The following is a 16,570-nucleotide window of genomic DNA, read 5'->3' as shown; positions in this document are numbered from 1 at the left end:
TTGAAAATACGAAATTGTTGCACGGAATAACACTTGTGCTCTCTATCCAGGAACAGAAATACCAGAACCTTTGCTGCTTCAGGGCACTGCCTGGGGAAGCCTCTGCCAGGCCATGTGTTACTGTTGGGTGCAGAAAAATCACACAAATTTCAGAGCCTTCTTTCTGCGAAGACTGGGCACCCTCTGATATTGGTGCAGAACAGGATTCCTTCTTGGTCATAAGCTGCCTGCTTTTGCCAAAGGAAAACAAAATATGCGTCTTCAGCTTAAACTGTACCTTCCTATTGCTGGTGACCTTATGCACGCGTGAGAATGAGCTGTCTGGGCTCCTTGGTGGCAGCTGGAGGTCGGTCCCCCACGTACTTGTCCATCACGGTGATTTTTCTAGAATGGACCAAGACCTCCAGTCACTGTTTGAGCTGAAATGACCCTTCAAAACCAGGCCCTGCTTCCCCATTTCCTCCCTTCTATCGGTTTTAATTGGAGCTCCTCACGTTTTTACTTACTGATTGACAGTAGTGAAAGAAATTGTATTATTTTCAGAGGTTTGGAACTATAAATAAGACAACACATGCGCTTGTTTACATCTTTTTTTTTTCTTCAGAAATAAATGAGGCGGATTTGTAGGGAGAGATAATGTCTTTTAATATCTCCTATCCTTGGACCATCAGCTGCAGCAGCCCTCCTGTTATTTCACAGGGGAGATCAAAGCTCATCTTGGAAGCGCACGAGCTCCCCTGTATGCCAGTTCCTACAGTAGGTGTGTCCCTCTGGTCAGAGGTGTCGTGGGTTTGCTATCCCCCTGACCTTCCCCACATGTAAGAGCAGGAAGCCTTGTGGGTTTCTTTTTTTCCCCCTGCCTGACTGACATTGTTCAAGTTTAGTAGGACAGCAAATATTATCTACACAATGCTGCTGGCAGCCCCTGAATCTTTGATGCACAAGGCGGCAACACGCTTGTCACCTCCTGTGCCTCAGTTTCTCTCTTCTCTCTCTGCTTTTTGGCCACTATATTCCATCAAAGGAATCGACTTGGGCAGCCGATTGACTGCCAAGAAGCATCGTGCCATAGGTAAAAGGTGGGAAAGCTCAAAGGCCAGGCAGGATGGAAAATGTATGGGCTGAAAGCTGCGAAGGAGCATGTCCATGTACCACAAACCTTGTCAGCTTGAGCTAGGGGAAAGCTTTTCCTCGTTCCCAAATCTAGTGATGCGTTTATGTTTGAAAGCCTGAGTAAGATGCATTAAGCAGAGTGCCAGGAATAACCAGCCATCCCTGGACACGGAGTGCTGCCGCCTGGATTCTCTGCTTGGTATTCCCATTAGTCTTGTCCTTTATTAGCAGGAGAGCTGAGTTTACTCTTCCTCTTCGGTGATTACAGCCAGCTTTGGCAAATTAACTCTGTTAATGTCTGTAAGAGAAACCGGCTTTTAGATGGTGTTACGCCACTGGCTGATGTGAGTGAACGTTGCCTCCCAGTGCCCTTCGCTCAAGAAGAGCGTGGCATGCCACCGTGCATGACACTTTCCCCAGCTCGTCTGCCTCTCCAAGGCTGCAGAGGCTTGAACTCCTGCTCTTCCTTCACACCTTGGCTCTGGTGAAAAGGGGTTTGTTGTGGCTCAGCAGAGATGAGGCTGTGTGTCTAGTTACCAAGTTGTGTAGACCCTTAGCTGTTTCACCTAAATATTTTTATTTTCTTTTTTCCCAGGACTGGAGCTTTCTGACAGTTCTTGTGGACTTGGGCTGTGGTTGCTAAGTGAACATAGGGGAGTGTGTGATTTTTGACTTGCTTTACTGTGCCTTACACTAAAAAGAAGAAAGGTCTTCCAAACTAGAAGGTCTGAGGTTGGTTTCAGTTATGTGGGTTAGCAAATGAAGGTAGATAACACACCATTAGGCTAACTTGCCTAAAGCATGCTTGAGTTATTCATAAGAGGTATATGTGTAGCTTTGTTTCTCACGTAGCTGTGACCAGACCAGATGGGCTCCTGCAGCATTCGGGAGCTCAGGGATGGTGGTGTATTCCAGCTCCGTAGCTTCTGTTCGGAGTTCAAGACACTTGGACGGTAGCTGCTCCTTGGCGCTTGGTAGCTCCTGTCTGTCTGAGTGGAGGAATGTGTTCCCTGGGGCTGTGGAATCCTGGGTTCATGTCTGCACCTTTTCTTACCCTTTCATCTCTCCCTTTTACAACCTTTGCTTCTACCATCTGTGATGAATTCTGGCCATTCTGAAGGTGGTCACTGTGGTCCCCTCACCAGGCACTGGGGAGACCTGAAATGAGCTATGGGGGCTAGTGGGTCCGTTCGTTTCCCTTGTCCTCTCTTGTGAAGTACTTTGGCCTGTGTTAAGCTGCATGTGAAGGAAATTGAGATTGTGTTTGAAAACAGTCAGTGAAGAAAGAGTCTCTGCTCTGCTACATGACAGTGTGATGGCTCCAAATGCAACATCACTTGGTGTCCTGTGCCAAGCCACTGCTCTGGGAGTCCCAGCAGGTTTGTCTCCAGCAGTTTTAGTGCCCTGTGCAGAGAAAATAACTTCTTAAAATGCAAAGGGGTGAAGGCTTCTCAGAGATCAAAAGGTCTTGTTATCCAAGAAGAGCTGCTGCATCTTCTCCCTTTCAAGCGTGTGTCGCCATGTGGTACATCTTCAGATGCCTTTGCCTTCAGGAAAACTGGTGCCTGGGCAAGGCAGTGATATTTCACAAACCTCAACTGTCTAAATGGTTTCCAGAGTTTGTGTGCTCCCCGGAATACTTTCCCTCTCAAGTGTGCTTTCTCTGTTGCAGGCATCTCTCACTCCAGTGAAGTCTGGAGGAGAACTGGAGGACAAACCAAAGCCGAAGGATCGAATCGCATCTTGTCTTTTGGAGAACTGGAACAAAGGAGAAGGCCTAGGATATGAGGGAATTGGCTTGGGCATCGGGTTACGAGGGGCCATCCGGCTGCCATCCTTCAAGGTAAAAACAAAGATCTGTCTTCATTATGCTAACATTCCCTGAAGGAGCATTAGGAGGACAGACCTCTCTAGGTTTGTGCCCCAAAGCCCTACAAGCTGGTTAGCCACACCGTGTTCAGTGACGGGCTTGCTTCTGACAGCATCACTTGTAACCCACCAAGTGGCTCTTGTAAGAGCGAGGATCCTGTTTCCCAGCCTTAGCTTTTCATCTCTCGCTGGTGTGAATTGTCTTTAAGGGATCTCCCTGCTCTGCAAGGTAAATGGGACACTTGCCTGTGTTTGGGACACGGCGTTTCAGCATGATTGTAAAAATGTGCTTATACTCATCGTGTTTTACACAGTTATTTCTTTGCTTAGAATGTCTTGCAGTTTGGCAGCTGAGTCTCACCTGAAGTTTGGTTAAAAGTGTTCTCTGCCTCATGTGAGTTTACAGAATCAGACTTGCAAGCATAGGGTCACCTCTTTTAAAGAGCATTTGCATAAAAAATGAAAACTTTCTTTAAAAAAAGGAAGGGGAGAAGGGTAGAGAGCTTCCCTGAAATTAGGATTTTGAATGCACAGAAAGTGCAAGTAGAGGTTGGGATGAGAGATTCTGCAGTTGTCATCTAGAATAAAACTTGCCTTGAAGTTCTTTAAGGTGTCATAGGCTCAGGCTTTCTCTCTGTTCTGTTACGTCTCAGACACATGGATTTGTCGAGAGTTTTCTCTGTCATCTTCAAAGTACCTGGTGATGACATGCACCGTGCTGGTACTCAGAGTGTTTTGATGCAAATTGAAGGGGTCAAATTTCATTCACAGTGAAATTCTGTTTGCAAGTAAATAAAGGGATCAAGAGCTGGGGAAGTGGCCCTTGGTTTCTGGGTGTAAGTCACCATGGCAAAGTAAAGCCGTAGCAATTTGCTTAAGAAGTTGATTTCTGCTGTTTATAAACTTTTAGAAATGCTAATTGTGTCTTTTGTTCAGGTGAAAAGAAAGGAGCCACCTGAAGCTGCCTCAGCAGGAGATCAGAAGAGAATCCGGCCTTCTACTTCTGTCGATGATGAAGATGAAGGTTTGCAAAGCATCTTTCTTTGAAACACAGAGCAGATGCAAACCACATGCAAGCTGAATTCTTTTAAGCTTCACAGCAGTGTGCTCACTTACAGTTAGACACAGAGTCAAGTATCTCAGCCAAAACCCTGCTTCTCACAAAACTCTGGTCAGCTGGGAGATACCTCTTCTGGATTCAGTTATCTTAAATTCACTGACGGGAAATTTAAGACCCACATTTTATGAATAACTCGTAACCTGTTTTAGCTCTGCTGATGCAGAGCTGGTCACCCGGTAGAGGGAGCTCAGATGAGTTCATGGACTGTTCCAGGGCCATGCTTGCAGCTCGCTGGGTACGCTGTGGGAGAAAGCACGTAAGGGACAGTTTGCCCTGCCCTTGATTTTTAAAAACAAAACAAAGTTATTTGCCAGAAAAATCTCTTTGAAAATATTTTAACATTTCTTCCTGGAAGCAGAGAGTAGAGATAAGACAAACTTTGAATACTCTTTGTTTTGCGTAAAAAAAAAAAAAGTGGATTCAAGTTTGTTGTGCCATAAAGTTGATTCAGACTAACAACTGGTTTTGAAGCCAAAATACAAAAGCAGGGTTTTGTAAAGCACTTAAATAAAACAAAAAGGCATTAAATTCAGCTTACCTGTTCTGATCCCAGTCACGCCATGTCTCCTAGCTGCTCTGCCTATAGCTTGTCACCATTGGCCACCTGCATTTTGCCATCCTTGGCATTTCAACACCCTGCACCCAGTCTCGCCCTCACTTGTACTGCGAAATTAAGTAAGCCCCTGTGAGCTGGGGACTCGCCCACCACACGGGCGCATTGCTCCTAACTTTGATCTTCCCAAAGAAAAAGTTTCCATTATATGGCCGACTCTTTCCCTCCCTTGCAAGGTGTTTGATGGCAATTTCCTTCTTGTTGTTGCTCACCAGAGTCGGAGAGGGACAGGGATGCTTCTGATACAACATCTGACCTGTCAAAGAAGGATGCAGAAGCAGTGGGGCTGAGGCGGCGACCAGCAAGGCCACTGGAGCTGGACAGCGAGGGAGAAGAGGGAGATGAGACATCGGGGAAAGAGGAAGAGTCCTCCTCAGAGAAGGAGGAGGAGCAGGAAGAAGAGGGCAGCTTGGTGAAAGCAGCACCTAGCAAGGTGTGTTGGTTTGTGATGGCAGTTTTGAACGCTGTCTGTCATTAAAAGGGGGCCTAGTAATTCTAGGTGCCAAAGTTACCTTCTCTAGGAGGTGAGTGCTCCTGTTAGGTCTGTGCTAAGAGAACCTCTGTGAGGCTGTTCCCTCTTCAGGTTCTCTGATGTGTGTCCCTGAGAGTTGCTGGTGGTTACTACAGTGACAGCCAGGTTTCAGAGTCAGACACTGTTCATTTTTGGCAATGCTTTCTTTCAAAGGAGGAAGAGGAGGAGGAGGATGAAGATGATGACGAGGATGAAGATGATGATGAAGAGGATGATGATGAGGAGGAGGAGGAGGAGACAGGCGTAGACACAAGTGACAAGGAGGAGGAGCAGGACTCCGAGGAGGGTAAGCTGTTCCAACAGAAGCCATAAGCGCAGCTTTCAGGTCAGGTGTGGTCTCCCTTTTGCACATGTGAGCTGATTTTTTTTTTTTATTTGTGCACCTTCGTTCACTGAAGGGCAGTTTTATACACGATAATGCATACGGGTATTTTTAATTGTTACCTCTGAGGCTTCCGTGATCCCTCAGTCTGTGGGTCACTTCGCAATAGGTCTCCAGCCCCTGAGTGATCTCAGCCCAACTTGACAGAGGAGAAGTCTTAAAGCCAGCTAAGTTTGTGCTTGTTTTAGGAAATGTGTGCCTGGGAGGAGAAGGGACCAGATTTCAAACAGGGGTAATTTAGCCACTAATAACTTTCTGTCCTGTCAATCAGTTCCTGCTCTGGAAGATGGTAGTTTCCAGTTTTTAAAGCTGTGTGTGAAGGCAGCAGAGAATCTTAGTACAACTCCAGTAAAGATGCAATCCACCAAGAAACCCACACAGACAAGGTACCAGGCAGCGCTAGCCCTGCCGCTCATGGAACTGCCTGTTGTATGATGATTGTTGTAAGCATCCAACTACGGGGTTTATAAGTCTCTGCAAAAATAAATAAATTGTGAGGTGACTCCTTCAAACCCCCACGCTGCTGTTGGTGCTATTTCTATGCTGTTACAGTGATACTTGCTCCTATAGCAGACCCTGATTGTTTAATGAAGTCAGAAAGTGGAACTAATGGTAATTTGTTCTTCTTGTAGATGTCGCAAGTCCCTCGTCTTCCAAGGCTGAAGTTGAATCATCCGATGAAAGTGAGGACTCCTCTGAATTCGAGTCGAGTTCAGACTCAGATGATGAAGATGAAGATGACGATGAAGATGAGGAGGAGGAGGAGGAAGAGGTGGCTGAAGATCAAGACAGAGAAGCTATGGTTGCTGAGACAGAGCATGAACCTGCTGGTCATGAGCTTCCTGATGATGAGAGGGAGACTATTTTGGAGCTGTATCCTGTGGATGACTACATGGATGCAACAGGCTTGGGACTCGCAGAGCCAGCTTTGGCTGTGAAAGATGAAGGCATGGAAGAAATCAAGGCAGGGGAAAGCGAATGCGGTGAAGTCCCAGAGGCATCTATTGCTGCTGAAACACTGAAACACTTGGTTATGGAAAGAGACCAGGAGACAAAACTTGTGTTGTCTCCCATCTGTAGGCCAGGTATGCCTTTCCACGTGGTTTGGCATTTTTTTTACCACATTTCCAAGTGCAGTATTCTCACAGCATCCAATATGTACAGTTTTGTATTTCCCTTGTTTTCTTTCTTCCTCCAGCCCTGGCTCTAGGCTAGGGGTTATCTGTACAGTGAGAGAGGCCTGTGCTGAACTTTCCTTCCTAGTAAGGAGCTCTACACAAGGCAGAGCTCTGCTACTAAAAATACTGTGGTTATTGAATCCAGAATCTTATCCTGGGCCAGTTTAGTTAGTGTCCTACAGGAACTGAACAGTTGTCATCGTCCGAGGGTGACTGATTGGATGGTGTGGTGGCTGAAGCTCAAGATAGAAAAGCCATGGCTGCTAAAACAGAACAGGAATCTGTGCTTAATGAGTCACTACTGGCTCTTTTTGGTTTTAACACCGAAGCAGTATGTGACTGGGAAGCTATGTGGGGCAGGTGAGTGGAGTCTCAGAATTATGTCTGGTTCCTAATATTATTATTTGTGGGTTTCTTTTTTACTTAGTCCTTTTAAATGAGCGATACTCCCTGGTTTTCTGGAAGAAGGAAACTGTCTTCATTCAGTACAGAGTTGTATTTAACCCAAGGAAATTAGAAACCTTTTACTAGAACAGGAGTGAGATTCATAACACTTGGCAAATCCTGCAGCTAGGGGGGAATTAAAAAGTTAAAAACTGGAGCCAACAGGGAGAGCACATCTAGTGTGGCCTGCAGTGTGAGTCTTGGGCAAGACTTGTATCTGAGGACTGGGCGGTAATTTTGTCACTTGGAGAGCTGGAAATGCAGTCCCTGTGTAGGCTATCACTCCTTGGCTGCCGTAAAATCTGAAAGAGTCAAAATGTTAAACTGGGCAGGACAAAGAAGAGCCTGTTTTGCGCAGATCCTTTCTAGAACAAGTTAGTGTGCAGAAAGGACATAAATTTGGGGAGACCTGCCTTTGGGCACCTTGACATGTAGAATGAGCTTTAAAGCTAAGCAGTGGGAACAAGCTCAAAGTGCAGCATTCTTCTTGTGCAGCTCAGCCCACTCGTACAGGAGTTACAGGAATCGGACCCTTCTCCAGCGGCTCTCTGGTTCGTTCAGCACAAATGGGGAAAGCTTCCTTTTCGACTCTCAAGGCATTTTCACCTCCTTTTGCTCTCCCACTTGAAAATGCTATTTTGAGCTGCCTAACAAGATTCACTGTTGATTCCTTTTGGCCCCAGCCCTAAGGGGGTAAATAAACTCCAGACAAATGAACCTGCTGCAGAGAGCGCAGCATATAAATTGCCTCATTGATACCATCTGAGTGTCTCCTTATTCATTACAGGGGCTTCCCGTTTCCCTCATGTGTTGTTCAAGAGTGTTATGCTCCTCCCTTTACTGCTCCCTCCTTGGAGAGCTGAGGGTGCTTCTTGGCCTTGCAATTAGTTTACCTTCCCACATTAGAAAAGCTGATAGCTTGGGGCTCTGACAGCTCTCCTCTGAAATCCTCGCCCCACAGTCCGCTAATTCTTTTTATGTCTGTGCAAAAGGTGGTCATGGGTTTTGGAAGCAGAAAATCTTCATTCTGGCCTATGTCGTAGCTAATCCTCAAATTAATAGTGCGTTTTTTTTAATGGTCCATTAGGGATGTCTGTGGTAGTGTCTAATTACTCCACACTCAGTGCCTCCAAAATGTAAAGCATTGAAGTTCTTAAAGCCTCCCAGTGGAATTGAGCTGTGCTGTAATTGCGGCATCTTAGACATGCCTTTACTGGCAAGTGGCGAGTAACTGAGTGGAAGCAGAGCTCCTCATTCTCCTCTCTTTTCCCCCTTTCAGAGGAAGAGTCCGAGCCTGTGACTGTGCTGGAGCCAGAGGTACAGGAAGGTCCAAAGCCTGAGTCTCAAGATGAGGAGGAGGCGCTCTGTGTTTCGACTCCAGGTGGAGCCTTCGGAGAACCTCTGCCCAATAAGAGCAGCTTCTTTAGCAAGTCTGATGACAGCAGCTTAGAAGCTCGTGTTAAAACAAAACTGCCCTCTGCAGTGGAGGAAGACGACCGGCTGCCTCGCACACCTGGACGGGAGGTGCTGATCCATTCAGAGACTGATACTCTTTTGCTTCCAGCCCACAAGGTGCCATCCTCCATGCTTCCCTTACCATCAACTCCCGGTAAAGAAGAATCTTTAGTCCCTCCAGAAAAGTTCCCTGAACAATTAATGGTGACCAAAACGTCTGTGGAAGAGGAGATTCCTAGGACTCCTGGGCGGGACATTTTGGCCAAGTCTGCACACCCCCTTGCGAAATCACAGAGCACGGACACTGTTCCAGCCACGCCAGGAAGCGATGCTCCCCTTACCGGAAGCAGCTTGACCCTCAGTTCTCCTCAAGTCCCAGGGAGCCCCTTTTCCTACCCGTCCCAATCTCCTGGCATTAACAGTGGCATTCCTCGGACTCCTGGGAGAGATTTCAGTTTCACGCCTACTTTCCCAGAGGCTGGTGCTACCATTCCTTGCCTTCTGTCTGGCAAGAAACAGTCAGAGGATGAGCTAGATGAGAAACCATTTAAAGAGCCTCTTAGTGCTTCCCTTACGATCAGCATGAACAGTGTTCCTTCCCCTATCCCCTTTGCGAGTCCCCCACAAGCAGATTTCCACACGGACATGGGTTTGCCACCTGATGAGCCAATACCTGTAGCAGTCCTGCCATGCATGCATGGAGATGGAAGAATGCCCGCTGAGGAATGCAAGGCAGAAGTAAAATCTGTTTTGCTCTCATCAGAAGTACCCACTGGTGCTTCTATTCTTCCTCCCCCCCCACCACCTTCTGTTCTTCCCAAAAGGAGGCCAGGTCGGCCAAAACGGTCGCCACCTTCTGTCCTCTCGTTGGATGTGTATTCGGGCAAAACCATAGAACCTCCTCCTGTGCCGGTGGCCTTGGTGGAAAGTGCTGTGGGCAAAGAGCTGTTGAGTGGGCATCCTGATGCTTTCTATGGACTGAAAGACCCTGAAGCCGTCACCCTGGACTTCAGGAATGACGGTTTCCACGAGAAAATAGCAGCTGAGACAGTTGCAGAGAAACTGCCATTTAAGGAGCTAGAGAACCAGTGGAATGAAGACTTCAAGGAAGATGAAGCTCATGTGAAACCTAAAAGACAGTGGCGAAGACAGAAGAAGACACCCGAGGACCTCGCAGTGATTCCTTCCCCTGAGTATTCCCCACCCCGGCCTCAGTTCAGGCCACGCTCCGAGTTTGAGGAGATGACCATTTTGTATGATATTTGGAACGGAGGCATAGATGAGGAAGATATCAAATTCATGTGTATCACATACGACCGCTTGTTACAGCAGGACAATGGTATGGACTGGCTCAATGACACCCTGTGGGTATTCCATCCTTATATCCTTTCTCGCTGGCGCTCTGCGTTACGCGACACGTGTAAGATGCACTGGGTGGTCATTGTGTAGGACTTAAAACGCAGAAGACGTTTGGTTTTTTTTAAGTTTGTTGGTGGGAGAAGCATTTGCTTGCTAGAATAGCAATTGCTTATATCAGCAGGGAATTTTAGATTGTTTTATTCCCTGAATCTGCAATACAAAAATACTGCAGAAGTGGCTGTTCTTGCTGCATTTTCAATCTAGGACTGCAGGGAAAATCTGGATACACCTCTTCTGGGGGAGATTTCCTTGCTAGTTTGAGAAGCTTCTGTCTGCATTCAAACAAGACTTTTTTTTCAGCTTGTCCATGGAATTTCTAGTCTGCACATACAGGGCTTTAACTTGGGGCTAAAACTTCCTGTAAAAATAATCTCGCCATCTGTGCCCAAAATGACGACGTAGTGGTGCTAGCAGCTTTAATTTGCTTTGAGTTTGAAACACTAATAAAAGCAATGGTTTCTAAGCAGCACATCAGGGACAGACACGGCCCCGGGCTGGACGGGGGAGCGCGCATAGCACCCGCTGGAGCTGGCTGGGCAGGGTCTGGCCCCGTGCCCCCCCCTCCCTGCCCATGGCCTGGTAATCAACAGCACGGGCTGTAGCTTTGAACCTCGAGGAGCGTTTTTGGGGCACAGAAGCTGTCTCCGAACGAGGCTCCACGTGTGTACAGCCATCTCCGGAACAGAGCCTAAAAAGCTGGGTTCATAACCTAAGAACTCTCTAGTAATGTTTTTAGAAAGGATATATGAATTTATGTTAAAGAATACAAATGCACCACCTCATGCGTTGCTAGATATCATGTGGAGTTAAAATATCTCATCCCTTGCTTCCTACAAGATACGAAAGCAAAAGCAAAGAAGCCCAAACCACTTTAAATAGTCAGCGATGTGATGCTAACAAAAAGCAAGAGGGGCTCAGTGCCAAGATGTGCATTTTAGTCCTTTTTTTTCCTCTACATCTCAGAGGGCAACATCCAAGGTTAAATTTATAATTTTCTGCCTTTTCGTACCAGTGCAATAGCCTTGAAATAGATTTATTTGATTGTTTGAACAAAATATTCTAGAAGCACGATGACATGCATCATCCTCTGTAGTTCTCGGTCTTCTATATCTGCTTCCTGGGGAAGCAACTCCAAGACCAAACCAGTTTCAAGGTGGGAGTAACTGGCCCTGCAGTGGTGGGGGACCATGGCCAGCGAGAGGCAGAACGGGGCGGCTGAGGGTAGGACTTGCCTGTGACCGTGCACTTAAATGTGTTTTCGTTTGGCAACTTACGTAGTGGAAATATTTGAAATCTGTTTCCCTGTTGGTGACGATTATTATAACAGTAAATTTACAGTCACTTTTTAAACAATGTAAAAATAATCTGCAGCCAGTTGTCGGTTCTTCCTGTGCTACGCAGCGCGATAGGTGTGAAAGTACCTGCAGCGTTCACCGCTTTGCAGCAAGCTTACGCCTCAGCGCTCTGATTTCAAGACCATCACTTCTTGCTTTTTATGGGCCCTCTGCTTCTGGAGATGTTATGACTCACAGGGAGTGTTTTTGGGTAGATCTCAATCGTCACAGGCTTCACGGCTGTTTTGGGGTGAGCTGCTGGTAGTACAGCTCCATTGTCCTTCCAGAAGCCGAAGACCTGAAGGTGCCTTCTGCCTGCTCAAGGCCGTGGGTCCTTGCCAGGCCAGCTGCAGGTTTTTCTTGACTGAGCAGGACAGTGGGGTTTGAAACATCTACGCAGGGTCTCACCCTTCCGGTCACTGTCTGAAGGAGCTGATTTACCGAGGCTGGTGAGAACAGCGTCTCCATACCCTTTGGGCTGAGGAGCATCTCCTGCCCCTCTGTGCTGCTTCTAGCCCTAGTTGGTGGGGGTGATTGCTGCCGTGAGATCAGTGCGGTCACTTCAGTGCTTGGGCTTGCTGCAGGGAGCTTCTAGAGGGGGAAGAAAAGCTTGTCACTCAGAGCAAATGGTACATCCAGATGGCTGGGCAGCTGCTCTCTGGGTATGTAGTGGGTGCTTGGGGAAATTCTCTCTCAAACAGGTTTCTCTTGACAACTTAACCTTTTTATGTTTAAATTTTCATTATCTCTTTACTTTAGTTTCCCAAAGCATGCAGCTAAGAAGGAAAGACCGTGCTTGGTTTTCCTGCAGGCATGTGGGCTTCAGCATTTCTATTTTTTTTTTTTTTTAATTTTTCAATAGTGTTGTTGTTTTTTGCAACCCCCTCCAACCCTTCCTAATTTTCCAAGCTCCTGGCGATAGCTCCACGTAGCTGTAGCAAGTTTTGTCTGATACCTACTGGTGGCTGTGTTTCTCCTTAACTTCTTTCCACCTACTAGTTTTTCTACCCCCAAGAAAAAGAAGCGGGATGATGGGATGCGGGAGCACGTGACGGGCTGCGCACGAAGCGAAGGCTATTACAAAATTGATAAGAAGGACAAACTTAAATACCTCAACAATAGCCGAGCTTTTGCAGAGGAGCCTCCAGCTGACACGCAGGTGAGGACACGTCCTCCGCTGACCGCCGGGCTGTGAATGGGGTTTGGTTTCGTACCGTGTGACGTACAGCGGCTGCTTCCTGCCTTTTGGCAAGGAGGGAGGTGAAGCTTGTTGCTACGCCCGTGTCGAGTCGGCCGTTCGGGAGCTGCTAGGGAGGTGTTAGTGTTTGATGTGGGATGTTTTAGGAGGCCAGGTGTTCTGCGGTGAAGTGTTGTCGCTCACAGGGAGGCTGCAGGGCGTTGGGTCAGCTTTGATCACCCATTTGTCCTTTCAGGGTATGAGCATCCCTGCCCAACCTCACGCTTCCACCCGGGCTGGCTCCGAGAGGCGGTCAGAGCAACGCAGGCTCCTCTCCTCCTTCACTGGTAGCTGTGACAGTGACCTGCTTAAGTTCAACCAACTCAAGGTGGGTCACCCGCTGGGTTGCTGCTTCGCGCAGGGGCTGGCCGGGAGCAGGCTGAGGGCAGGGGACCTCCTGCCAGTTTGGTCTCACCTTGGTGATGGCCATCTCAGCAGTGGGCACCACTGTGTATGCCAGAGGATTGAATGGTACCTGGCTCTCAAGGACTTCCATGTAATAGAACTTGATGCAACAATGCAACTTAATACGATGTGTAATACAAATAATTTACCTAAAGAAATAGGAACAGAGCAGTCTCAGAGAAAACTCGGAGTCCAGTCTGCTCACTTGTGAGCAGCAGAGCCGTGAGCTGGCTGATAAATGGCTGTAAATAAGTGTATGATGATTACAGAGCTTGAGCCCTGGTCAGAACCATCAGATTATGCAGAACAGGGACTGATGGCCTCAACAGGTCTGTTCTCCCCAGCGTGTGGTCAGGGGTAAAAACCCAAGTGCTGCAACTCAGTGGGACCTCCCATGACCTCTATCCTTCCTTCCTGTCACCGCAGGACAGACGGAAGCTAAATCAGGTTGAAGTACCCCAGCATTGCTTGTGGCTTGGAGCGTGCTGCGGATGCTGGACCCAGGGTTGGCCTTTCCCTTTCTGTGCTGTGGCTAATTAGGGATTTTGGGGTCTTTTCTTCATGCAGTTCCGGAAGAAAAAACTAAAATTTTGCAAGAGCCACATTCACGACTGGGGCCTTTTTGCTATGGAGCCCATTGCAGCTGATGAGATGGTGATCGAATACGTGGGTCAGAATATCAGGCAGGTAAGCTGGACTGTGGGTGACGTGAGCAAAACCCAGGCCTGAAAGAAGTGCTCGAGTATGACGGCGCGGGTTGGAGTCCCTGCTGGAGTTCCTTAGCTACGCGAGCAGAGGTTGGCGTATGGTTTGGAGGTATCAAGGGTGGGATTTTCAACAACCCATAGAAACGAAGCACTTAAATCCTTAGGAGATAAGTTCTCAGGAAGCCTCTCCTGAACCTCTGTGTTTTCCATTGGGTCTGTGTTCTCTTGGGGTGTTTGGGATCATGTCTCTGTTGAGCGGCACAAGCACAGCTCAGGTGAGCGTTGTGTGATCTGCTCACAGATCACTTTTGCAGCGTGTCCTGACACTACACATGGGGTTTTCTGTAGGTCATTGCTGACATGCGTGAAAAGCGGTATGAGGATGAAGGCATCGGAAGCAGTTACATGTTCAGAGTCGATCATGACACCATCATCGATGCCACGAAATGCGGAAACTTCGCCAGGTTTATTAATCACAGCTGCAATGTAAGTATCATGTTTTTGCATGTAATTATAATCTGACATACTGATAAACCCACTGAGTCCTTGCTAACTTTGATTTGGGCCATGTTCAGAAGTAGCGGGGGGCCACAGGGTTATCGTTAAATGTTAATGAGCTGCGGCAGATCAAAGCAAGTCTAAACTTAGCGTAAAGAGATTTGAGACCTGAGAAATTAAACATGCAGCGAGACAGTGCGCTCGGAATCCTCCTGACCGTGTTGGGGGACCCTGACAGACGCTGTTCAAACATATCTAACAAATATTTCCTTAAAACAAACCAAACTTTATCACTGTTGTTGTGGGGGAACGGTCTCCTTCCAGTCCACATGGGAAAAGTATTCTCTGCCCCGGCAGATAGAGAAGCTGCTTTCCCCTCTGTGCTGCAGTCTGCACTCAAAGACTTGGCTGCCCAACCAAATTATTAAGCATTAGTTGAGCTGCTCTTAGCCTCTGACAAACTTGGTGTAGCATAACCCAGGCTCTTTTGCACCACGAATGACCAGAATGTGGATATTTTGGAGGAGCACAAGGAGGGCTGCTCTGTTTTCTGACTTCACGCCTGCCCCTCTCAGCTTCCCCTGGGTCCAGGCTCTGGAAGCGTGGCTGAGGCAGTCTGGGGAAAGGGCTGCCCTGCTCTGTTTTAGCTTGGAATAATTGTGTAGAGGCTGGGAAGCCGTGGCCATCGGGAGCCTAAATCATTACCTGTTCTGTCACCCTTGCAGCCAAATTGTTATGCTAAAGTGATCACGGTGGAATCTCAAAAGAAGATCGTCATCTACTCCAAACAGCACATCAATGTGAATGAGGAAATTACCTATGACTACAAGTTTCCAATTGAGGATGTAAAAATCCCATGTCTGTGTGGCTCTGAGAACTGCAGGGGAACCCTGAACTGAACTCGAGGTTTCTCATCACACTTGCACCTTCGGCCATGTCAAAACTGTGGTAACCAGGTGTGGTTGCACTTTGCCAAAAAAAGAGGAAAAAAAAAAAAAAAGAAAAAAGGAAGAAAAAAATTTAAAAAGAAAAAAAAACCATAAAAAAAAAAAAGAGGAAAAAAGAGAAGAAAAAAACGAAGCAAGTTTCGCACTTCTGCCAGGATCATGAATGAAAGCAAAAAGCGCACATGCTTACGAGGACTGTTCATGTTTCAGGTGCTCTTTCCTTTTCAGATCCAACACGCACACAAAAAGGTGACTACCGTTTTGTGGCATGGTCTATCCAAACACTAGCTTCTCTGTTCAGTCCCTACATTAATGCTCCGTAATGAGATAATGGTACCTTTTTTTAAATTGTTGTTATAAACCTTCATCTTTTCATAAATGCTGCTACCTTTTTCTCATCAGTTTTCTTGGTTGAAAAAGACATTCAACGTTTAAATGTGAAGCAGAGACTGAAAATGCCATATAGGGTTTGTTGGGAGCTTGATTGGCTGAAATTGCACAGATTTCTCAGAGTAAGCTGTAAATAAATGTAAGGTTGATGTTACAGAGCAAGCCAGAGGCTTGAGGGTGTGTGAATGGGCGTGTGCGTGTGCTTGGGTGCGTGTATGTATGGAGATGTGTCTGCAGCGAGACTATAGGTGAACTGTCCTGCCTTTTCGTTAGGGATGAGCCTGAACAGGTCCTCTAAGCCAGACACCCCGGGGAACAGTCAGGTCAGCCGCAGACCTCAACTTAGCGCCTTGGGCTCGTCTCTTAATTTTCAGATGCCGTGCTGGTATATTGGGGGATCAAAACCTCTGCACCCGTACCTGAAAAATATTTGGATACCGCAATCCGCTAGCGAGAAGTCGAGTCAGTTGTGTAGCTGTAGCATCGTGGCATGGCGTGTGGCCTTTGGGGATGCCCGTTTCTCGGAGATCGGTTTGCCTTGCGCGCAAAAAAGGCTGAGGCTGAAATTAAGTGGACAATTCAGCCTGCGTTTATGCTGTAGAAATCCTACCCTCCTTGTAAGCAGACACTACAACCCACGTTTATCGCAGGATTTTCTTCCTGTAGATGGGAAACGGGCTGATGTGTGTCTCGTATTTAGTTTTTCTCACTTTTGTCTGCATTTCCCTGCCCTTCCAGCGTTTTACGTGGAGTATTTGCTCTGTCCTTGAATGTGGGAGATGCCTCCTGCGATAGGATCGAGCTGTGCCGTGCCGCTCTCCTCCCTCCGTTACTCAGTAACTTGCCCTGGGGTGGTCCCACCCCTCCAGCGAAAGTTGAACGTGGTTGAAGTGTCCCTGAGACCAGGCTGTGGGAGCAATCCTGTCC

General features: G+C 47.3%; 1 protein-coding gene across 1 annotated transcript in view; it reads left to right on the top strand.

The window, feature by feature from the left end:
• The window catches only part of SETD1B (SET domain containing 1B, histone lysine methyltransferase), a 50,310-nt gene extending 34,574 nt beyond the window's left edge, over positions 1 to 15,736 (top strand). The window contains exons 8-18 of the mRNA XM_082007832.1: positions 2,786 to 2,956; positions 3,919 to 4,006; positions 4,931 to 5,148; positions 5,401 to 5,533; positions 6,262 to 6,714; positions 8,531 to 10,124; positions 12,459 to 12,618; positions 12,893 to 13,024; positions 13,669 to 13,788; positions 14,157 to 14,294; positions 15,032 to 15,736. Coding sequence (XP_081863958.1) covers positions 2,786 to 2,956; positions 3,919 to 4,006; positions 4,931 to 5,148; positions 5,401 to 5,533; positions 6,262 to 6,714; positions 8,531 to 10,124; positions 12,459 to 12,618; positions 12,893 to 13,024; positions 13,669 to 13,788; positions 14,157 to 14,294; positions 15,032 to 15,205 — 3,381 coding nt within the window. The 3' untranslated portion in view covers positions 15,206 to 15,736. The remainder of the gene's footprint in view (positions 1 to 2,785; positions 2,957 to 3,918; positions 4,007 to 4,930; positions 5,149 to 5,400; positions 5,534 to 6,261; positions 6,715 to 8,530; positions 10,125 to 12,458; positions 12,619 to 12,892; positions 13,025 to 13,668; positions 13,789 to 14,156; positions 14,295 to 15,031) is intronic.
• The last annotated feature ends 834 nt before the right edge of the window (positions 15,737 to 16,570 follow it).

Source organism: Phaethon aethereus (assembly GCF_964289735.1).
Source record: "Phaethon aethereus genome assembly, chromosome: 17".
Taxonomy (NCBI): Eukaryota; Metazoa; Chordata; class Aves; order Phaethontiformes; family Phaethontidae; genus Phaethon; species Phaethon aethereus.
This window is presented reverse-complemented; position numbering and strand designations above follow the sequence as displayed.